The following is a 23,971-nucleotide window of genomic DNA, read 5'->3' on the forward strand; positions in this document are numbered from 1 at the left end:
TAAGTGGAAGCAACTGTGTGACAACTGGCCTGTTTTAAAATCTCTTGGCATGGGGTTTTCCTGAATTCTTTAACAGTAAATCTGTTTGGTGACTGCTAGACTGTTAATATTGGACACAGTTGGCTCTGCTTTTTTGATATCTGAGTGTTTTTGCTACAAGGGCATGGTCATTCTTTTTGGTGGAAGTGCAATGATATCCATGGATGCAAAACTCTTCCTGGATTTGATACAATATTTAATTGGCTGTTCTTTATAAATATTTTCCTTTGTCAGGAGTGATCTGCGTAAAGCTAGTCTTAAAGCTAGTTTTCAACAGGAATAGCAAAAATGTAAACATGCTTTGAGAGAAGTGCTAATAGTTGCCTTGATAAGTAGTTGCCTTGATAAGTAGTTGCCTTGATAAGTAGTTGCCTTGATAAGTAGTTGCCTTGATAAGTAGTTGCCTTGATAAGTAGTTGCCTTGATAAGTAGTTGCCTTGATAAGTAGTTGCCTTGATAAGTAGTTGCCTTGATAAGTAGTTGCCTTGATAAGTAGTTGCCTTGATAAGTAGTTGCCTTGATAAGTAGTTGCCTTGATAAGTAGTTGCCTTGATAAGTAGTTGCCTTGATAAGTAGTTGCCTTGATAAGTATTGCCTTGATAAGTAGTGACTTATTTGAGTAGGGTTGAAGATGCAGACTGCTCTTCATATTTTGAAACTCTTTATGATTTAAAGATTTGGTATGTTTGGCCAAATGTTCTGATTGCTCTGCATGTGGAAGGCTGGGAATGTGCCATTTCCTAAGTTTTTTCCTTTGTGCATATATTCGCAAGATGTCAAACATCCAAGATGTATTTATTTGAAGCATCTTCCACATTTACCATCAAAGGGACCATGCAGGTGATCATTGTGGTGCCAGCAAAGAAATGCGATCTAGCTTAATCCCACATTCCAACTTGGACTAAAACATTGAAAATTGTAATGTTTCAATTGTTCATCAAAATACTTTTAAAATAGAGTGAATTTCTGGCTTTATGACGAAGTTTCATGTGCTTACTAGCCCTTAGCTTAAAAAATCCTCAATGTCCTTCCACCAATACTCTTTTTAGCTTTTCTAATCTTAGCAAGTCATGTGAACCTAACTAAATCCCATAAAACACAAAAGTCTGTAGATGCTGTGGTTATAGTGAAAACATAAATGCAGGAGGAATTCAGCAGGTCTCTCAGTGTCCATAGGAGGGACAGATATATGTTGTGGGCCTGAGCCCATTCTCAAAGTATGAGTAAAAATCATCAAGGGGTATATATTTAAAAAAAATGGTATAATGGGAGGGAGAAGAATATAGACCAGCAACAAAAGGTATAAGACAACAGGAGAAAGGAAAGGATAGATATGATTGGGAGAGGGAAAAGAGTTTTTGGCTCTATGAAAGGAGATAGAAGGAAAAGGGGAGAGAGATAGAGCTGGAGGAAGGGGAGGAGAGAGCTGAGGAAGGGAGGAGAGAGCTGGAGGAAGGGGAGGAGAGAGCTGGAGGAAGGGGAAGAGAGAGCTGGAGGAAGGGGGAGAGAGAGTTGGAGGAAGGGGAGAGAGAGCTGGAGAGGAAGGGGAGAGAGAGCTGGAGGAAGGGGAAGAGAGAGCTGGAGGAAGGGGGAGAGAGAGCTGGAGGAAGGGGGAGAGAGAGTTGGAGGAAGGGGAGAGAGAGCTGGAGGAAGGGGAAGAGAGAGCTGGAGGAAGGGGAAGAGAGAGCTGGAGGAAGGGAAGAGAGAGCTGGAGGAAGGGGAAGAGAGCTGGAGGAAGGGAAGAGAGAGCTGAGGAAGGGGAAGAGAGAGCTGGAGGAAGGGGAAGAGAGAGCTGGAGGAAGGGGAAGAGAGAGCTGGAGGAAGGGGAAGAGAGAGCGGAGGAAGGGGAAGAGAGAGCTGGAGGAAGGGGAAGAGAGAGCTGGAGGAAGGGGAGAGAGCTGGAGGAAGGGGGAGAGAGCTGGAGGAAGGGGAAGAGAGAGCTGGAGGAAGGGGGAGAGAGCTGGAGGAAGGGGGAGAGAGCTGGAGGAAGGGGAGAGAGCTGGAGGAAGGGGGAGAGAGCTGGAGGAAGGGGGAGAGAGTGGAGGAAGGGGGAGAGAGCTGGAGGAAGGGGGAGAGAGAGCTGGAGGAAGGGAAGAGAGAGCTGGAGGAAGGGGGAGAGAGCTGGAGGAAGGGGGAGAGAGAGCTGGAGGAAGGGGAGAGAGAGCTGGAGGAAGGGGAGAGAGAGCTGGAGGAAGGGGAGAGAGAGCTGGAGGAAGGGGGAGAGAGAGCTGAGGAAGGGGGAGAGAGAGCTGGAGGAAGGGGGAGAGAGAGCTGGAGGAAGGGGGAGAGAGAGCTGGAGGAAGGGGAAGAGAGAGCTGGAGGAAGGGGGAGAGAGAGCTGGAGGAAGGGGGAGAGAGAGCTGGAGGAAGGGGAGAGAGCTGGAGGAAGGGGGAGAGAGTGGAGGAAGGGGGAGAGAGCTGGAGAAAGGGGGAGAGAGAGCCGGAGGAAGGGGGAGAGAGAGCCGGAGGAAGGGGGAGAGAGAGCCGGAGGAAGGGGGAGAGAGAGCCGGAGGAAGGGGGAGAGAGAGCCGGAGGAAGGGGGAGAGAGAGCCGGAGGAAGGGGGAGAGAGAGCCGGAGGAAGGGGGAGAGAGAGCCGGAGGAAGGGGGAGAGAGAGCCGGAGGAAGGGGGAGAGAGAGCCGGAGGAAGGGGGAGAGAGAGCCGGAGGAAGGGGGAGAGAGAGCCGGAGGAAGGGGGAGAGAGAGCCGGAGGAAGGGGGAGAGAGAGCCGGAGGAAGGGGGAGAGAGAGCCGGAGGAAGGGGGAGAGAGAGCCGGAGGAAGGGGGAGAGAGAGCCGGAGGAAGGGGGAGAGAGAGCCGGAGGAAGGGGAGAGAGAGCCGGAGGAAGGGGGAGAGAGAGCCGGAGGAAGGGGGAGAGAGAGCCGGAGGAAGGGGGAGAGAGAGCCGGAGGAAGGGGGAGAGAGAGAGAGCTGGAGGAAGGGGGGAGAGAGAGAGAGGGCTGGAGGAAGGGGGAGAGAGAGAGAGCTGGAGGAAGGGGGAGAGAGAGAGAGCTGGAGGAAGGGGAGGAGAGAGAGAGCTGGAGGAAGGGGGAGAGATAGAGGCTGGAGGAAGGGGGAGAGAGAGAGAGCTGGAGGAAGGGGGAGAGAGAGAGAGCTGGAGGAAGGGGAGAGAGAGAGGGCTGGAGGAAGGGGGAGAGAGAGAGCTGGAGGAAGGGGGGAGAGAGAGCTGGAGGAAGGGGGAGAGAGAGAGCTGGAGGAAGGGGAGAGAGAGAGAGCTGGAGGAAGGAGAGAGAGAGAGCTGGAGGAAGGGGAGAGAGAGAGCTGGAGGAATGGGGAGAGAGAGCTGGAGGAAGGGGGAGAGAGAGCTGGAGGAAGGGGGAGAGAGAGAGCTGGAGGAAGGGGGAGAGAGAGAGCTGGAGGGAGGGGGAGAGACAGAGAGCGAGAGAGCACCAACTAGAGGAAAGGAGACATTGAGGGGGTGGTTGTTTGAAGCCCCAAATGGTGATAATGAAGAAGATGTAGGCACAATTGCAGCATCTTGTGGTCATAGCAAATGGTGAAAGGGAGTCATGGAGGGAGCGTTCCCAGTGAAAATCGAAGAGAGAGGAGTAGAAGGAAAGATGTCTGAGGGTGGGATCACTTAGTACATGGCAGAAATGGTGGAGGATGATATGTTGGATGCGAAGACAGGTGTGATGATAGGTGAAGACCAGGGGAATCCTCTCCCTATTGCATGTGCAGGCGGAAGGGACAGGGCTGAAGCATGGCTAATGAAGGCTATGCAAGGCAGCATCATCCTTTTATTGTGCAATAGTTTATTTCTGTAAGATAACCTATACTATATGAGTGTTCCATCTTGTACCTAACTGGTGCTTTGTACCATCTTGGTTTAAATCTCTTGTGTGTTTGTGTCTTGTGGAAAAAGTATATTCTGTATCTCAATTACTTTTCCACCTGTTTTGCTGACTTCGACCATCTAGTTCAAATACTTCTGGTATTGTTACGAGCCCAGGGGACCCAAAAACTCAGCAGCAATAGATATTCACTATGACAAATGGTTACAAAAACAAAAGTTGCTTTTAATTATTTTTAAACATGAAAATAGAATCAAACTTCAACTTATCTCTATTGACTTACTTAATCTAACTTAACCCCCTTCTAATTCTAAGCGCACGTGTATGTAATGTGTGTGTAAGTTCAGAAAAGGTTTCACAGTCTAATCTCACTTCTCATTCCACCCAAGTTCACTGGTAGCAGCCAATTCTTATACTGTGCACAGAATCTAACATTTATAAAAGTCACCAGGCTTGGTGCTTGAAAGGTAAATGGTTACCACTCAGAAAGGTTCTTGTCAGTTTTCAGAGAGAGATTTGTTGTTCCTTTTAATCAAACACTTCAGTGTCTTGCTAATGAAACTTGCCCCTTCAAGGTTCTCCAGATGATAACCTCTTTCTTTCAGGTCGCCATAGAGTTTCTTTTTGCTTCTCTTATTCCAAGGGAAACATTAGACAGCCAGTCCTCTCCTCTTGCATGAACCACAAGGGCTTTGACCAGGCTGTCTTCCAAAATGGGGCTTTCCATAAGTTTGCCAGCTTGTTCTCTTCCAGTCCCAGCTGCTGTCTGTAGCACTGTACAAGTGATCTCTGTATCTCTCTCTTTCTCTCTCTCTGACACAGAGAGAAAAGCCTGTTTTACTCTCTGCTTGCAAAACCACATGACCCTCCTAGAACAACAAGTTCTCTTCCAGATAATTTGCAGCTCCATCTGTTGCCTTTTGTAAACAACAATCCATTAGTGAAGTCTCTTGAGCACTCTTCAAAGCTCTTGCAAAAGCTCTGAGGCCCCGATATGTCTAACTTGGGGCAGAGCTCCAGTATTTTAAATAAATCTGTTTTAAAGTGTTTGTATGTTACCTACTCTTACAGACCTTTCCCAATTTATCTCCCAAAAACATATCTATATATATATATATATATATGTACTCTGTCACAGTATCCCACCAATAACTTGTCTGTGACCACACCTGATTTGCACTCATCAAATCATTTGTTAAATCCTTTAAATCCTTCCAGTCATTTTTTTTTGTTGTGAATTACAGCATCTGCAATCTTTTGTATTTCTATTTGTTAAATTTTACTGTATTTCCCGTGTTTATTCTTAAAAATTTAGAGCACAGTAGAACCTGATACTGGCCATGTAAATAAACCCAGGCTGCCCAATTACACCCAAATTAACCTACAACCCCATACGTTTCGAAGGGTGGAGGAAACTGGAGCACCAGGGAAAACCGTGCAGACGTGGGAGAATGTAGATACTCCTTACAGAAAGTGTTAACTTCTTTGCTAACCATGCTGCCATTCTTATCTTAGTCACCATACCAATTTTTTCATTAGTCTTGTCTGCATGCCAGTTTTGATCTCATCTGTATACTTCTTATTGTGCCCTGTATATGTGAACTAAAGTGGGAATGTAGTGGTAGAAGTATGCTGTTCACAATTTTGAGTCTGTTCATTGATGAACTGGATAAATGATCTGTTACCAGAGCTCATGTAGATTTCAGATTTATTGTCAGAGTACATGCATGATACTTCATGCAACCCTAAGATTTTTTAAACCTGTGGGAAAGGCAGAATAACCACTTATTGGTAGTGCAAAGAAAACTGTACACAATGTACACTTGTAAACAAATGATGAAATGTAAGCAAACTGTGCAATACAGAGAGGAAATAAAACAAAGTGATAAAGTAATAGTCCTTAAATGAGTCTCTGATTGAGTTTACTGTTGAGTCTGCTGGAGGGGTAGCAGCTGTTCCTGAACCTGGTGGTGCGAGTCTTGTGGCACCTATACCCCTTTCCTGAATGCGAACAGAATGTGTACTGTGTGGTGTGGATCCTTGATGATTGCTGCTGCTGTCCGTTGGAAGCGTTCCCTGTGGATGCTCTCCATGGTGGGAAATGGTACCCCCCTCATTTCTCTCGAGAAAAAATGTATCAATCATTCATATTGATAATTGAATATTTCAAACTGCAGAAAACCTTTCCAAACACTTCAGCCATTATTTGTAGAATGAAGTTTCACTCTTATTGATAACTTCATACTCCAGTATTTTTCCTTCCCATCTGGGTGGGAAGTGGAAGGAATAGTTCCCTTTATCTTGTAATCTCAAATCATCCCCAGGTATTCTAAATTCTCAGAACACAATTCTAATTTGTCCAGTATAATTCTGAAAAATTGCTGTTGTATTTCCTCCTAAGGCCAGTAGATCTTACTGAAGTGTGGTGCTCAGGATTATTAATGTTATCCAGCTATAATCTATGATTTTACTCAGTGCCTTAATAGAATCACAAAGCAATTATGATGGAGGGGTGATTCAGCTCATTGTGTCTGTGCACTCAGGGCATGTGTGAGCTAATTCCATTTTTAAGTTTTGATGCATACTTTTACAGTTAAGGCTCCTTAAATGTATATCCATGTAACTTTTTAAAAATGTGATGAGAGTTTTGGTTTCAACTGTCTTTTCAGGCAGAGAGTTCCAGACATCCAAATCCCTCTGAGTGAAAGTTTTTTTCCTCATCTTCTTTCTCTTTCAACCCCTTCCCCCCACCCCCCCCCCCCAAATCTTTAGATAACACCTATATTGCCCTAGTTTTTGTTCTTTCAGTTGAAGGAAATGGGTAAATTCTATTTATTCCTCTGTTTTTAGTTTACTCCTTAAATTAACCCTAACCCATTCTCCTGTATTGCAAAGAAAGCAGAATGGGTAATTTCTATTATTCCTTGAATAAATCTCTCCCATTTTCCAGTATTGCAAAGGAAGCACCCAAGTCTATCCAATATTTTACGTAATTTTTTTAAATATATCTGAGCATACCTCCTTTTATTTTATGACTGGAATTGTATAGTTTCACTACTGAAATAATTTAACTGCACCTGTGGTCGACCAAATTTGTTGGCTTTTGAGGTCAGAAACTATTGCATGTTGTGTATTTGTACTTCTGAAAGTCACTAATGGGGTACCATGGAAAGGTGTTAAAAATAATGTACTAGTGTGATTAAAGGTCAATTAATGAACAGAAAATAGAGGTGGAATAAATGGATCATTGGGGTCACTTTTTGGGTTATGAGGCTGTAACTTGCTGGGCAATGCAAGGATCTGTGCTGAAACACACACATTCTCTATTAATTATTTGACATAAGGAACCAAGTATTATAGATACAGATTTGCTAATGGTACAAAGTTGGGTTGCTGTGTGAAGTGCAGGGACTACAAGGACATGGAGACAAGTGAAATGGTTAGGATGAAGAAAAATGTAAGATAGTCCTGAAAAACTGTTAGAACATAGTTTTGTAAGCATTTTAAAAAGGGTTAGTTTTCAAAGGCACTTGTGTTTTTATACATGATTCACAAAGTTAACATGAAAACACAGCAAGCAATTAAAAGGCAAATTGTGCATTGAGTCCATCTTCTACGTGATTCCTGTCTTTGAATAATCTGTCCACATATTTATGTTGTCCCTTGGAAACTAATCCAATAATCTGCCTCATAGTGAACTTTTAGCTGTTGTTTTTTTAAAAAGATCAACTATCAGCAGTTCTCCTACCAGGGATAGTTGAAAAGTGGTTAGAGCCTGTGCATTTTTTCCCCCTTTGGCCCATAAAATGTATGTCAAACCAGTTGCAGGATTTATTAACATGCTAAAACCCTCCAAAGTGTCTATTGCTTTGCCTATCCCACCTGATAATGTGTGTACTTTCCTTTTTGTAAAGAGAACCGCAAAATATTAAGAACCCCAACACATTCTCCTTTTCCACACGAAAGCCCTTTGGCCCCTATTGTTTTCTGTAGTTTTTAAAATTTCACCTGTCAATTTTTGTGCATGGTTTCTCAATCTCCCTTTAATTTCACCCTATTCCTTTTTGCTTTCAGCTTTCTGTGGTGGTTAAGTTCTCACTAAGTGACACAAGTTTGATGCTTTTCCCTTGTCCTACACTTTATGGAACTTGTTCTCCAGCTGACTGAATATATTTGCCTTAAATTTTTTTGAAATTTGTTCTTCAGTGCTTGTATTTGCCTCCATTTGTTCAGACTTTTATTTCTTTTGTACTGTATTGATGACATATTTTTGCTAAGCATACCATAGAGGTCTGTTTTCCCATTCTTGTTTTTTAAAAATAGTGGATTAATGCCTACATTGTTTTAGTCAAAGTGAAATGGTTCATGAATTGAGGCAATTTCCTTTAAACTCCATGAAACATGCCATGTAGTATTTGGGAGAAATTCATTGGTGCTACTCTTGAATACTGATGCTATGCTGCATTCCTACATTGGAGTCATCAGCTCTTCCATTGGTTGTCTGGTGTGCTATTTTTGTTTTATGATTATGTGAAATATTTATGACACTTCCTTTCATTTCTAAAATCTTGTAAGTAGCATTCATTGTATTGAGATTCCTTTTCCCTCGTGTTGATTTGGTATTAACTGCAATTTTCATACTTCCTTGTTATAGCTTCTCCCGTTTTGTCACCCATTACCAGGATCTTTACTTAAGTTGTCCTTTTCCTCTTTTTGAAGTTGCTACTGTTTCTCTGCCAAATAAAGCACTTTCACCATTTTGTATATATCATTCACAACAAAAAAAGGAGCTTATAAGTGTGCCAACAAAATTATTGTGTACTGATTTGTTTTGCTTCATGCCACTGAACCAATTTTGGACCCAACTTGCCCCCTTTAATTGAAAGACTTTTGCTTTCCCGATTAGTTTGCCATATTGAACCTTGTCCAAAAGTTTTGCTAAGATCTTTATCTTTAGCATTTAATAGGCTGCCTGCATTGATCTCCTCAAGGTACTATTGAGTTAGTCTTGGTGGGTTATCCAGTGCATTCCAACAGTATTTGGCTAATAACTTTGTTGTCCTTTGATTTAGTTCTATAACTTTACCCAACCAATGTTTAGCTGACTAGCCTGAAGTTTGCAGTACTAGGTTAGCAATTTCCATGGCCACCCATTTCAGTTGCCTGCCCCATTCTCATCTCACAATTCTGCCCATAGTCTCATGCACTGCTGGACTGTGAAATTGGAGGAACATCTCCTATTCCATCTGGAATATTGATCCATTGGTGTATTTCATGCTACCAGCCTCTCTCTTGTTATTTCTGTCTTTTTGGACTGATAGGTTCAGGTCTGTGACTGGCTAAGAGGTTAGTGGGCATGGGTCTTTATTAGAGTGAATGTCTTTGATGGCCTAACAATGCAGAGTCCCATCTGGTGAGAAGAGTCAAAAGACTGAGTGATAATTAAATTGCCTAACACTGATTGCCCTGCTACATGCAAGAATTGAATGAGAATGAAATGTTGAGAATGGAATGGAATTACAATAGGCATAGAAGGTAAAAGTAGAGAAGTTCTAAAGGATAGTGATTAAACTTTGGATTTTTTTTTTGTAAAAATATATACCCTTGGATACAATGCTGAGAAGCTTTTGGTGGACTTTAGTGGATTTCTGGCTGAAGTGTTTATTTTTCTAGGGAAAGATTAAGTATACTGGGAGTTCAGGAGAATGAGAGCAGATCTCACATTTGATTATAGGGATTAGTTAACTGTATGAAGTAGGATTTCAGAAAAAAAATGGGTTTGGTTATTTAGTAATGAGCTGGTGCTTGTGGATGTCTCTTGGACTGTCACTTTGTTCTGAAAGGGATAGCTGGAAAGATTGTGGAAGAATTCATAGTGATCTTTCAGGAATTCCTGGAGTCGGAAATGGTTCCAGAGGACTGGGAAATAGAAAACATCACTCTTTAAACCCATTTGACTCCGGCAATTTTTAACCTTTCATATTATATATACTCTGGGCTGGTTCCATGGGTAAACTGCAGTATGAAAGGTTAAAAATTAGCATTAACCAGCTAGTGACTGGGTATAAAACCAGTCTTTGAAAATGAGGACACAGTCCAAAGGGTTTTGAAGGGAGAGAAACAAAAGACAGGAAATTATAGACCAGTTAACCTGATGTCAGAAAGATTCTCGAGTTCATTATCCAGGCTGAGGTATTGGGGTACTTGAAAGTATGTGATAAAGTTGGCTGAAGTCAGCATAGTTTCCTTCAGGGGCTATCTTGCCTGACAACTCAAATTCTTTGAGGAAGTAACTTGATAGACAAAGGAGAACCAGTGGATGTTGTTGGCTTGGATCTTCAGAGGGCCTTTGACATGATGCCACATAAGAGGCTGCTAAACAAGATAGCCCATGGTATTACAAGAAAGGTATTAGCATGGATAGAAGATATCTGTCGGTGATTAGTGATGTTATGATGTTAATTATTTGGATGAAAGAATTGATGGCAATGAGGCAAGTTTTCAGAGAATGTGATGATGGATGGAGAGGCCAATAGTGTTGAGGAGAATGGGAAAAGAATTGGCAGAAAAAGGTCAACACTTAAGAATGGAGGTGAGAAGAAATCTAGTGGTGAATCTGTGGAATTAGTTGCCACATACAGATGTAGCGAGCAAGTCCTTGGTTATATTTAAATGTTTTTTTTTGTACGTTTTATTTAAGAATTTTTTAAAAAGCACATTTATATATACATAATCAATTTAAAGTGGAAGTTGATTGGTTCTTGATTACTAAAGAAGTCAAAGATTACAGGGAAAAGCAGAAGAATGGGATTGAGAGGAAAATATATCCGTCATGATCGGAACAGACTTGATAGGTTGAATGGCCTAATTTCTACATTTAATTGTCTTGTGGAGGTCGAAAAGCTCAGGCTCAAATGTGCTGCATAGCAATACAATAAAACCCCTGGTATCTGGCACCTATGGAAGATTTATTTGGCCAGTTGCTTGAATTCCCGATAACAGGGGTATACTGCACTATACAAAAAAGAAAGATGAAACCTGTTGGTGTAAATATTGTAGATGATTATGTCAACAAATTGAACAGGGAAATAGTTTGATGACAACTCTCTTTTCCCAAGGAATATCAATGTTGGAGTGTCATTTTGTCTTTGCAGGTTACTTATTTTTGTTCTTAATTTCCAATTCTTAAATGCCAGTCAACTCTACATATTGAAAATGTAATGATGAAGTAGAGCTACTGATGTTGGTTAACTGGCCAAAATATTCACTGGGCACAGTTGCATCTCTTGGCAAATAACAAATGTTTGATGCAAATGCTTCTTGTCATACTTTTCGTATGCATTTGGATTTCACTACAAGCAATAGACCGATAATATATTGCCTTGCATTGATGTAGCTTTTCACTTGAACAGTGTTGATACAAAGCTATTATCACAAAATTTTTGTGTGAGATAAATAGAATACAAATAGTGATATCAGTGTCCACAAGGAAAAATGTAGAGAAGGTACAGATGTAGTTTTCACTGTAATCTGACGAAGAATCCTATTTCCACAGATGCTGATGGAGTTGCAGTATTTTCCATTACGTAGATGATTAGTTGTATGGACACTACAAAGGTGTGAAGTTTATATCTTTAGTGTATTTGCTCATTTTTAAAACTTTTTAAAAAGTGTTTATTTGCTGTGATTGTTGTAAATTACAATGATCCTATTGTCTCTTATTCAGTGTGCTTTCGATCAACAAAAACCCCACAGCACTGGCAAAATGACATCCTCAAAGAGGACCCTCAGTAAAAAAGAACAGGAGGAAATTAAAAAGAAGGTATGGAATCTTCAGGACGTACAATATATTTGGGGGAAAATCAATAGAAATAAAGTGGGGGGGGAACTGCTTGTTGGAAATGTAATGATATGCTTTATACCTCCTGAAGGAGGCATAGGGACCTCCTCCACAGAAAAACAAAGGATATTTAAGCATTTTTATCAATTACACTTGCTTCTGATGCCCACAAATATTTACCATTTTCATAATTTGAACAAAATGGGTGAGGGCACAGGATTTGTACAAAAGTTAAATATCCTTTACCCAAATGTAGGTTAATGTTTATCCTTGTCTTTTTTATTTGTTTATGTGAAATTCATCAATTTTAGTCCTATTTACCATAGCATTCATTTAGTTTTTTTAAAAAAGAATCATTGATTTGGAGAAGATGATAAAAGTACACACTTGTCAGAAATTTTGAAATAGAAATAGTTCAAGATCAAAAGCTATTCATCAATAATTTATTTCTCTTATTCTTTCACCATTGGATATAAATCTCAATTTAAAACAAATATTTTATTTTTGAACTTTCTAACTTGTATAAGCCTTTTTTCAAAGCTGTCAGCTGTCAATATGAACAGTTGCACATTAGTTTAGCCACTACGTTTGAACCTTTGGTGATTATCAGTTTGTGGCTTGCGTAACAAATTTTGCAGTCAAGTTTAATAACAGCATATGACGTAAAATGGTTGTTAGCAAAATGATCTTTAATATTTTTCTAAAATTGCTTACATGTGGAAGACTCTAACAATTTGCTATTTTTTTAAAATCTAGGAAGACGAGAAGGCAGCAGCAGAAATATATGAAGAATTTTTGGCCTCCTTTGAGGGAGCTGACTCCAGTAAAGTGAAAGCTTTTGTTAGAGGCGGCATTGTAAATGCTACAAAAGGTAAGTTTGGAATGCTCTGCATATCATACTTTTAATCCAGAATGGTTGGGGAAAGTCACTAAAATTATTTTGTGATTCCTTTTGATCAAGAATTTAAACAAATTATTTTGCAACCTTCCAGTCCAAACTTAAACCATTTACCTGCGGTAAAAAGTTAATTAATGATCCTCCACATCTAGATGTATTTAATCTGAGAAAAAAGTCCAAAATAGACTTGTTTAGCCAAGGATTGTTTTGATGGTCTCTAAGATTTAGAGTATGTTTTTTTTTCCAGATACACTTTTCCCCTAGATTTGTGAGCTCTAACCTAGAAAGCAAGTTTATATTTTAAGAAATACATCACTAATCACTTTGTGATATATGATCCCAGTAAGTTTTGGGAATTGTGTTGCATCTTATTTACCTGGAGAGAAGTTGCATCGTTTTCACTTGCAGTTCTTCAGCAAAGCTGTTGTGGATATCTGGGATAGTAGGTTGTATGAAACTGTCTTGCCAAACCATTTAAAGTGGCTGACAATGTTGCAGGCTTTGTATTAATTCCTTCAGCTTTATTGAAGCTGCAATTCTTCTTCTCTTGATAGAGGAGAAAATTTCAGAGACCAGGGAGACAATTTGTGAGAACATGTCCTCGTATTGATTTTTGAAATAATATTCACTTATGGTAGTGATACAGGAAGCTGTTTCTGAAATTTTTCACTGAATTCATTGGAGCCAAATTAAAATTTACTTGTAGTTATAAGGATCATTGCATCCCATCAAAAACTCTAAAAGGTCAGCATTAACTTGGTGGAACTGGTCACACTATGATCCCCTTTCCAGAAATTTTAATTCACTGTTATTGCTGAAATCTTCTTAATTCATTTGGCCCACAATAACATACCTGAACAATAGTTCGAGCATACCTTGAGCCACCAGCAGCTATTTAACCATTGTTCTTTAGAATGATACAAACTTTTTATGCTGCAACAATTTATTCAGATGACTATTAAGGCAAAAGCATGTTACACAATAAAACTTCTGATAAATACATTTTCTTCTTTCCACCTGTACCAGCACGTAATAGTATAAAATTTAATCATTTTGGTTAAATTTCACTATCCTACAACATCCAAACTTGCTACATTTCTAATATAGGGAAATAACAATGACATGTATTTACATTATTACTTCTTAACATTTGGTACATGGTTACTCCTAAAATTACTGTGTGGCATCTTGTGTCTAGAAGTTAGGAAATGGAAGTTGAGCATTGGGATTGTAGAATTAAAATAATGGAACGGTGTGGTGGAAAAATACATTGTGTGCAAAAGGAAATTTTGTACATGAACTTTGCAACAGAATGAAGTACCTTTTGGGTGAAAGATTGCGATCAGGTAACATTGAGATAATATTCTAAAAGGAATAGAGGAGTCAAAGTATCTGGACTATTTCTGTACAGTGACAAATTATCAAGGATGCTTTTGAAGCCAACCAGTGAACTTCACTTGAGTGAGAAAGAGAAGCAAAGAGCAAGTTGTAAACATTAAACTTCAGTATCACAGGGTACTGTGTATATTTCTAACTTGCAATCTCTGAATGAAATTGTTTCACCTGAGAGAGCATGAGGTAAGTATTTTGAGAAAGGAATCCAGGGATAATGACAGTATTAGATGGAGAAGTGAAAGGATCAATGACTCGTAAGTTGGTCAAATGGATAATTTTTGTGTTGTGGACTCTTGAACTGGCTTTTAAATGCCAACATTTGTTTCCAGTCTAATGAAAATAGTTATGTCATTGCCCTTTCAACCATCAATCCAGGAATGACTCTGCTTCCTCCTAACTTTGTACGTTCTTCTGATGTCTGTCCTTTCATGTTTTGGCTTGATTTAGTCGCTCTCATAAATACCACAGGTAGTTTTCAGTCTGAATGGTGAGATAAATCTGATGATGGGAGAGGAGCACTTGCTTAAAGCCTATTTCTACTCCCCGATGTAAATCTTGGGTGATCTGTGCAAGAGCAGAATATATTAGGGAGGAAGGCACTGATAGTTTGGGCAAAATTGAGCATTTGAAAGAAAATCTCCCGAAAATCCACTTAGAATTTTATTGATTTTTATGCAGATATTGACAAGAATAGACAAGAGGATAATAATTTTTCTGGAAGTAGACCAAAACCTAATTTTTGAGTTCTTTGTTGTAATCAGATTATCATTTCTGGATTGCTCACTTAAATTTGAAATTACCGTGAGGAACCAGTGACCAATATCCTCTTACAGATAATCATTGCTTCCAGAGGATCAGAGCACAGCTGGAACCGGTGACCAAAATATGCCATTTTGCAGTTTTTGAAAGAATTAAGAGAAGGACATCAGTCATAATTTGCTTTTGATCAGCAGCAGAACCTATTCAGGATTGTACAAAAGCTCACAGTCATTACCATGAGTTGGTCGTGAGTGCATTTGGTACCACAGCTTGAACCCATTGCATTGTGAGAAAAATATTTAATAGCACAAAACTTTATTTTTGCGTATTAGAGCGATTCGAGGAACAGAAAGGAAAGCTGTACAAGCCTTCTACGCGGGTTCCAGAGATAAAGAACTTAATGCCAGATAAATCTTCTCCACCGCCTTTCTTATCTGACCCCAAGAAGCCAGTAAGTGTCATGTTTTGATTACTGTATAATGCATAAAAACAAATTTGCAGCACACAAGATTAATCAGCCTACATTTGCAAGCCACAGAAAAAATCAAACTTGATCAAGTTTCCCAGTTCTTTGTCTGTAGCTTTATAGGTGCTGCCATTTCTTGGCACTTTTTGAGTTCAATTGAGGAACTCTTCCTCCTCCACCCCTCAGGCACTGAATAATCTATCCAGTTTTGCCGATTACCTTCAATTTATGTCCCTGTAGCGGCGGCTACACTGCTCCTGCAATAACACACACAACCAGACGGGTTGAGCTCAGTGAGCAGACTAGTTTATTGCAGGCTGCTGGGCTGCACTTATACTCCCAGCCCAGATCTGGCTGAGAACTGCGCTGGAGGGCGCTGACGTCACCTGGGCGTCACGTGGTCCCCCAGTGCGGCTTCTGAGCCCCGCGCTGCAAGGAAGGGAAACCCCTGACGGCGCCATTTTGCTGGCTGTCCCGCCACATAGCTTACAAGTGGGGCTGGTTCGCTTGCCTTGTGGTGAGCCGCCACACAGCCCCCCCAGAACCGTCGCCAATGTCCTTTTTTTGCTGCGCGGCCTTGCTTCTTGGGCTGGGCAATGACCACAGGCTCGGTGGGATCGAGGTGCGCTGGCTTCAGCCTGTCCATGGTAAATAGCTCCCGTCTGCTGCCCATGTCCAGCATGAACGTTGAGCCAGACGCTGTACTGCCCTTTGTACGGTCGCTGCAGAGGTGCCGCGGTCGGGCCCCGCCAAATGAAAGCGTACTCCGCAGAAAGCAGTTCGCCGGGAACGTGAGATGGACGGGTGCCATGCCTGGGCGGCAGTGGGGGTTCGAAGGAGTCCAAGCCTGCCCTGAGGTGGGGAAGTAGTTCGTGCGGCGACCACTGGGGATTGTGAGGTGCGTTGATGAACTCACCAGTTAGTGACAGCGGCGCACCGTAGCCCAGCTCAGCTGATGACACCTGCAGATCTTCCTTGGGAGTGGAGTTGATGCCCAGGAGCACCAAAGGCAGTTCATCCGTCCAGTCGGGACCGGTGAGGCGGGCCATGAGCACTGACTTAAGGTGGCGGTGGAGACGTTCGACCAGTCCATTGGCCTGCGGGTGATAGGCTGTGGTGCGGTGTAGCTGGATCTCCAACCTGTTGGCGAGTTGTGCCCAGAGCGCAGATGTGAACTGGGTGCCCCAATTGTTGGTGAGGAGAGCTGGAACACCGACCCGGGTGACCCAACTATGCAACAGTGCTTGGGAGCAGGAGTCGGTGGAGGCGTCTGGCATTGGGATCGCCTCGGGCCAGCGAGTGGTGCGGTCCACCACTGTAAACAGGAAGAAGTCTCCACCCAGGATGGGAGTCGGGAGGGACGAGACGGTGAACCTCCACGCGAAATTCCATTGCCCGATCTGGAAGTGGACTGTCTTGTCTCCATATGTCCGGATTGCTGTTGCGTTGGCCGCACGGAGGGGAGGTCCTCGAGGACGGTTCCTGGATTCGATGGTCGTGTCCAGGATGACGCTGATCTGACCTCCAGTGTCAACGAGGAACTGCCGGCCGTTGATTGAGTCCCGCAGGGCTGGCGACACTTGGCTCCCCAGCGCTTGTGCTAGAAGCAGAGGTCTGAAGCGGATGCTGTGGCCTTGGTTATGCTCTTGGGGGCCCCTGCAGGGGCCAGGTGCTCTACAACAATGCTAGGGGCGGGCTTGGTGTGGTCATGCCCATGGCTTGTTACCTGCTGGACCACTGAGCCTTCCGAGAATCGTGCGAGCCGTAGCTCTCGGGCCTTCTGGGCGACCTTCCTTGGGTCATTGAAGCTCTCCTGAACCAGCAGCGGGCATATGTTCGAGGAAGATGTGTGAAAAGTGGGCAGTTGGTGTGCTCACCCATGAGCGCAGGCATCTCGTCCATCAGTTCCATCAGGGACCTGACCCCCAAGGTGTCAAGGTGCAGCACCCGAGCAGCACGCAGGTGTCTGGAGAGTCCGAGGGACCCGGTAAGCACTAGCTTGATGGTCTCATACTTGTCCTCAGCGAGTGGGTGCTGAACAAGGTGCAGCACGCGTCTGGCGGTGGCCTGGTCCAGGGCAGTGACCACATGGTAGAATTTGGTCATGTCGGACGAAATCTGGCGGAGGTGAAACTGGGCTTCTGTGTGGCCGAACCAGGTCTCCGGCTCCTGAACCCAGAATTCAGGCATTTTTACAGCTATAGCGCTGATCCCAGACTCGCTCATGATGGGTTCAAAGACTTTTGAACCAGTCAGGGTCACCAATTGTAGCGGTGGCTACATTGCTCCTGCAATAACACACACAACCAGACGGGTTGAGCTCAGTGAGCAGACTAGTTTATTGCAGGCTGCTGGGCTGCACTTATACTCCCAGCCCGGACCTGGCTGAGAACAGCACTGGAGGGCTCTGACGTCACCTGGGCATCACGTGGTCCCCCAGTGCGGGTTCTGAGCCCTGTGCTGGAAGGAAGGGAAACCCCTGACGGCGCCATTTTGGCCGGCTGCCCCACTGCGTGGGTTACAAGTGGAGCCGGTTCGCCTGCCTTGTGAGCTGCCACATCCCTTCAAATTAACCTATTTGTTAAAGGAAATGGGTTCTTCCTATCAATAAAATCTTCCCTCCCTGCCCCTCACTCTCGTCTCCTCTTTCAAAGAAGAAATCTTCATCCTCTCTAATCTTGTGACATAAGGTTTTCCCCTTGAAAGTCATGTTTACAGGCTCTTTTGTAGAGCTGCGTGCATAAGAAAATAAGAGGTAGAGCTCTTAGCAGAGCATCATTTATTAAAGGCAAGATCTTGTAAATAAATAGTCATAACAGATATAGCCATGTGTCAAGGTCAAAATGCACGATACCTTAATTTTCAAAGGTGCATTTAAACATGTGACTGTCCTCTCTAAAAGAATAAATCCATGCTAACTGTTCACATTTTTACAATATTTTTTGTTGCATTACCTAGTTATCAATTCAATGAGTTATAAATTCAGTCAATTTACTTGATCACTGGCTTCTCGTTTGCATAGGCATCTATCTTCAAAGTAGCTGTTTCAGGTTCAGCAGTTCTCGTGAATCACATACTTGCTGAGTGTTTTCCACTCATTCCTATCTCCTTTGGGTCCTGACCCAATCCAACCCTGCAATAGTTGCATCATAGATCTCAGCCTGTTGGTCAGAAAGAAGCTCATCCTGTCATTGTTCACTATTTTCCAAGGTGTCGTGTCAATTGGTTTACTTGAGTTCTTTTATCCTCCTTCACCATGTAGTGCCTGACTCCCAATACTTCAATCTTTCCATAGTTCTATTCTGTCCTATCATTTCAGTGTTTCTCATTGGCACTATTTCACCATATTTTGCAACTGAAACAATCTCCCTTGACTTTGTGAAAATCCTTCTGCTCGTCCTTCCAGTTTGAGCTGCACTGTGCTGGCCATGTGAGTGCCATTGCCTTAGCTAAGGAGTATCCTGTGGTGGAGTGAGGTGCCAAATACCGTATACCATTTCACTGTATACCTGTTGACCTGATCTTGGTCTCAAAACCATTGATATTGTATCGCTAATTCCAATGATCCTCCTTCAATACTTGCTGACTGCTTCCACAGCTTTCTGGAAATCATAGCCTTTACCACCTCCTGAGAGTAGTAATTCGTCTTCACTTTTTTCTAAAACGAGTCATTCTCCATTCAGAAACTATGATTATACATGCACTGGGAAAGTATCCTCTTTATCAATCCCATATAGAATTCGGTGTGTTTCAATAATATCACCTCAACTCTTCTAAACTCCAGTATACTTGGATGCAAATCTATTTTTTCATCCATCAATACATTCCTCCCAGGAATTAACCTAACAAACTTTGTTTGCACTGGAGGCAGTGCAAGTATTTTCCAAAACATGGAAACCCAAAGTGTATTCAGTGCTTCAGGTGCAACGTCAGAAGTATCTTGCGAAATTGCATCAAAACTTCCCTAATTTTGTTCTCTAATAACCATGATATTTAGGGCATCATTTCATTTGCTTTCCAGTTACTTGCTGTTCCTGGGTGTTAACTTTATGCATATCGTGTACCAGAACTTCCAGGTCTTTTTGAATCTCAAAATTTTGTTGTCCTACTCCATTGAAATAATTTTCATTATCGCTCCATTCCAAAGTGGATAACCTCATGTTTTCTTATATTCCTTTGATGACGACTTTTGCAGACTCTGAGGCATCCACATAATTTGTTAATACACTCCCATTTTTGTACCTCTGGACATTCAGTCCCTTCATCCAATTCATTGCTAAAAATTATAAGTAATTGGGGTCACAACACTGACTCCTATGGCATCTCAAAATGATCCATTTTATCTTGTTTCTTTTCTGTTAGCCAATCCTGCATCCATGCCAATATTTCACTCCCAACCTCAAGCACCCTTGCCTTGAACTGTTAACCTTTTGTAAGGTATCTTGAAGCTTTCTAAAAATGCACATACACCATGTATGTTAGTTCACCTTTATCTACCATGTTTATGACAATCTTACAGAACTGGAGCAAATTTGTCATATTGTATTTCCCACTCATAAAACCATGTAAATTCTTATGACTTTCAAATCATCTTACCTGTAATTCAGATCCTTTATATAAAGGATCTGAATTACAGGTAAGATGTATGGAAGGTGTATGGACTCTTGGTTTTCAAGAGATATTGAGACCCTGGTTAAGAAGAAGAAGAACGGGACGCACAAAATCAGTGAACCGGTGCGGACTCGAAAGGCCAACATGGCCTGTTTCCGCTCCGTAAATGGTTATAGGGTTATATATGGTTATAAATATCTACACTACAACTCCGATTCTCTGAAATTCTGTTTTTTTGAAATCCTCAGTTATCTGCAATTTTTTTGGATCCAGAAGTGACATCTGTTCTGCTCTTAAAAGGTTTGTTGGATAATTGAGGAGTTCAGAAAAATCAGAAATGCTCATTTATCCAAAAAATGTTGAAGTCAAAATTACATCATTTTGCCTCAGAAAATCTTTCGATAAATGAGGCTCTCCAAAAACAATCAGAAATCCTCAGTTATCCAAATTTTTTTCTGAGCCAAACTGACATCAAGGTTGAAAAAAGTTTGGAATTTTAGAAAAACCCCTGAGTAGAATTTCAAGAGTTTGGTGTTGGATTTATCTTATTTTGTTCAGGTTGTTTTTGGTGAGAATTAAACATTATTTCATGCTGAAAAAGCCTTCCATTCTTCTTTCAACACTATTACAAGTGATTTGTATTGCTACTTTAAAAAAAAACAGTTATCTAAAAATACAGTTTATCTGAAATGGGCCCAGTCCTGACTATTTTGGATAATTGGAGTTGTACTGTACTCTTATTACCTGAATGGATTCCAGAATGGTCCTAATAACAGATATTAAGGGAACCAGCCTGTAGTTTTCTACTTTCCAGTTCCCTCTCTTCCTGTGCACATTAAAAAAAAATTCTCCAAACAGATTGATCAGCTAAACTAGTTGGATGAATTGTCACATTTTTTCTAATTGACAAAAGAAGGTAATTTCTTTTATTGAAAAGTGAAAGTTGCCACTTTCATATTTACACCAGAACTCTGGCTTGCAGCTCTGCCACACTGAGCAAAATGTCAAGTGATTTTCCAATGCTCTGATTAATCCTGGACCTGTGAGCACAGCCTCCTAATTCTTTCATGTGGACAATTTCCACTTACTTGTTTGTCACACACTTGGATTCACAACCCTGTGTCTTTGCTTCAGGCAACATCATCTTCTCAAAAGTTCATGCCTCCTCCTCCAGGAAGATCTAATGTTCTCCCCACCTCTGGTGATGTTTGTTTCTACACTTGCCTCCTTCTTGGTGACTGGTAATCTTATTTGCTGTCATGTGAGATCAATATGAACTCAACAGATTTGTCAACTGTAAGGGATGGCCCATTGCTGCTGTGTTTGAAAGGTTTGCTGATTCAGAAATTGAAAAGTAGTTTATGGACCATGATCAGAGTAAAATGTCTGCCATTGAGAAACTAAGAATTGCTTACCTGGGCCACAAAAATGAAGGCAAGAACTGCTTTTTCAAGATGCTATTATTTTTATATTGAAGGGAATAGAAGTGTCTGCAATTGGCAGTCCACAACCTAGTTCCATTACTTGGATAATGTTTGTACCTGCTCCAGAGCTGGAGTCAGTATATAAATTATTTGGGCTTCTGCAAGTTGTAAAGGACAAGAAAATATTCACTACAAAGTCTGGAATGTCTTCCAGTGTACTTTATCCCAGAGCTACCTTTTCCTTATGAACTTGGGTTTTAAGATGGCGTAGTTAGCACAATGCTCTTTTAGCACCAGTGATCCGATTTGAATCTATTGCTGTCTGTGAAGAGTTTGTGTGTTCTCCCCATGATGGCGTGATGTACCTCCAGGTACTCCAATTTCCTTCCACCCTCCAAAAAAATGCATACAGGATTTGTAAGTTAATTGATGTATTTGGGCAACACACATTCATGGGCTGGAAGGGTCTGTTACCATGCTGTATCTTTTTTAAACAAAAAAACAACTTCAAATAAAGTGAAACATTGCACTCAGTAATATTGCTCATTCTGAATCCAGATAGACAATTTTAAGTGAAGAAATTTAAACTTTTCTGTATTGAACTCCAGTTGAGCACTTCCCCCAGTGCCTTTCAATGCTCCTATTTGATTTCAGTGAGGTCGTCATCGTGGATATGTAGAATCTTTGGGAATACTTGCAATATTCCTTCACGGTCGATACAATATGCATGCTAACATGATGGAGATGTATAACCCATTATTTGTATCAGTTATTGGGTATCTTTGAATTTTGTATGAACATGGAAGGTCTTGCTTGCTTAAAGAATTGAGAGCCTGTGAAATCAGTAAACCTTGAATCAGCATGAAGTTCTGTTTAGGGTAATTTTGTGGGCGGCACACAATGGCACAGTTTTATCTGGCTTGGCAGCTACCATTACTTAGCAGGATTAATTGCTCACTATATATGTTAGATCTTCATCCCCTTCTTTTGTAATTAACTTCAACTAATGGCTTCAGGGCGAAGGGACTTAGGCTCACAGTAATGACTTGGCTTGTGATGAACGCATATATGAGCTTTGTGCTCCCAATACTAGAGGAGTCAGTGAAAACATGCTTGTTATGCACCTAAAAATTTTGCAGGCCTTCAGCTGCTGTCCAATGCAGGATTACTGCCCAATCAAATTACAATGATCCTGAAACCGTCTTTTCCCATTACTGTTGGGTTTCTCTCCATGTCCTTGAACCACGCTGTGCATAATGTACTCCACACTGAATGATCTCCTACAAGACTTCCATGGAATGTGCTTGCATGTTGAAAATACAGCCTGTCAATGGAGTTGAATAAAAACAAAAAGTAAGGGCCAGGTGGTGGGAGAAAGTAGCTCTAACTGAGATATAAAACAAAACAGCATTTGTTGAAAGTGAAAAATGCTTCCGGGTGAAGCAACAATTCACTTGTACTACAGAAATCTGAACTAAACGAGAATCCGGACTTTTCGAAAACACAAAAGTTTTTCAATTTAGAGAGCTTTTGTGTGCATGCATGCATGCATGCCACAGATGCACAGCAGCAAGAAGCGACCACTATTTCTTAAAACTGCTCATCTTGATAAATGAAGTATGCTGTATTTGTTCATGAATAAACTATCAAAATTTACCTGTACATCTTTATTCCTCCTTAAATTTGAATTTTAAAAGTACTGCCTGTGAATCCAGAAAATCTGGACCAACTCAATCTCCAAGCAGTCCAGATTTTTGGATTTCTACTGTACTTTCCAGCATGGGGGTAACTGCTTTAATGTTAATCATACAATTCGCCAATCAGTGATGAAACCAGGAGCATATTGGGTGGACAGCATAAAATCAGGCCCTTCATCTTACCATCATGCCAATCTCCATTGACTCTACTTCTCTGCATTAATTCCATATCCCTCTCACCCTTGCTCATTCAAGTAGCTGTCCCAATGCCTCTTATTGTTACTGTTTCTGCTTCCAAATCCTCAAAGATTTCTGTCATGTCACTTCTCAGCCTCCTTTGCTCCAGGGAAAACAGTCACTGCTGTTATGAGCCCAGAAGACCCCAAAACCCAGCAGTAATAGATATTCACCAAGACAAGTGGTTACTTAAACAAAAGTTGCTTTTAATTATCTTTAAACATGAAAACAGAATCACACTTTAACTTATCACTATTGACTTAACTAACCTAACTTAACGCCCTTCTAATTCTAAGTATGTAATGTGCACATAAATTCAGAAAAGTTCTTTGGTTCACAGTCCAATCCCACTTATTCCTCCAAGTTCACTGGTTGCAGGGAATTCTTATACTGTGCACAGCATTTAACATTTATAAAGTTCACCAGGCTTTGGTGCATGAAAGTTAAATGGTTACTGCTCAGGAAGGTTCTTGTTGGTTTTCAGAGAGAGATTTGTTGTACGTTGGACAGCCAACCACTGTCTTGCCGAAGAAACTTTCCCCCTCAGAGTTCTCCAGATGATAACCTCTTTCTTTCAGTGAAGTTTTTTGGGCACTCTCTAAAGCTCTTGCAAAGATCGTGAGTCCGATATGTCTAGCATTAGCAGAGCTCCAGTATTTCAAATAAGATCTGTTTTATGTCCCAAAAACATATCTATACACTCTGTCACACTGCCCATCCAATCTTTCTTTGTAACTCAAGTCCTCTGATCCAGACAGCATCCTTGTGAATTTTTGTGCCCTCACTAGCATACTT

At 41.5% G+C, this 23,971-nt stretch overlaps 1 protein-coding gene across 2 annotated transcripts in view; it reads left to right on the top strand.

Moving 5' to 3' along the window:
• The window catches only part of u2surp (U2 snRNP-associated SURP domain containing), an 88,428-nt gene that overhangs the window by 3,421 nt on the left and 61,036 nt on the right, over positions 1-23,971 (top strand). The window contains exons 3-6 of one of the 2 annotated variants that reach the window (XM_069897380.1): positions 11,405-11,466; positions 11,576-11,671; positions 12,446-12,560; positions 15,074-15,192. In XM_069897380.1, the coding sequence (XP_069753481.1) occupies positions 11,440-11,466; positions 11,576-11,671; positions 12,446-12,560; positions 15,074-15,192 (357 nt within the window). In that variant the 5' untranslated portion in view covers positions 11,405-11,439. The remainder of the gene's footprint in view (positions 1-11,404; positions 11,467-11,575; positions 11,672-12,445; positions 12,561-15,073; positions 15,193-23,971) is intronic. The other variant, XM_069897381.1, reaches the window with a different exon arrangement.

The sequence above is a fragment of the Narcine bancroftii genome, chromosome 9 (genome assembly GCF_036971445.1).
Source record: "Narcine bancroftii isolate sNarBan1 chromosome 9, sNarBan1.hap1, whole genome shotgun sequence".
Taxonomy (NCBI): domain Eukaryota; kingdom Metazoa; phylum Chordata; class Chondrichthyes; order Torpediniformes; family Narcinidae; genus Narcine; species Narcine bancroftii.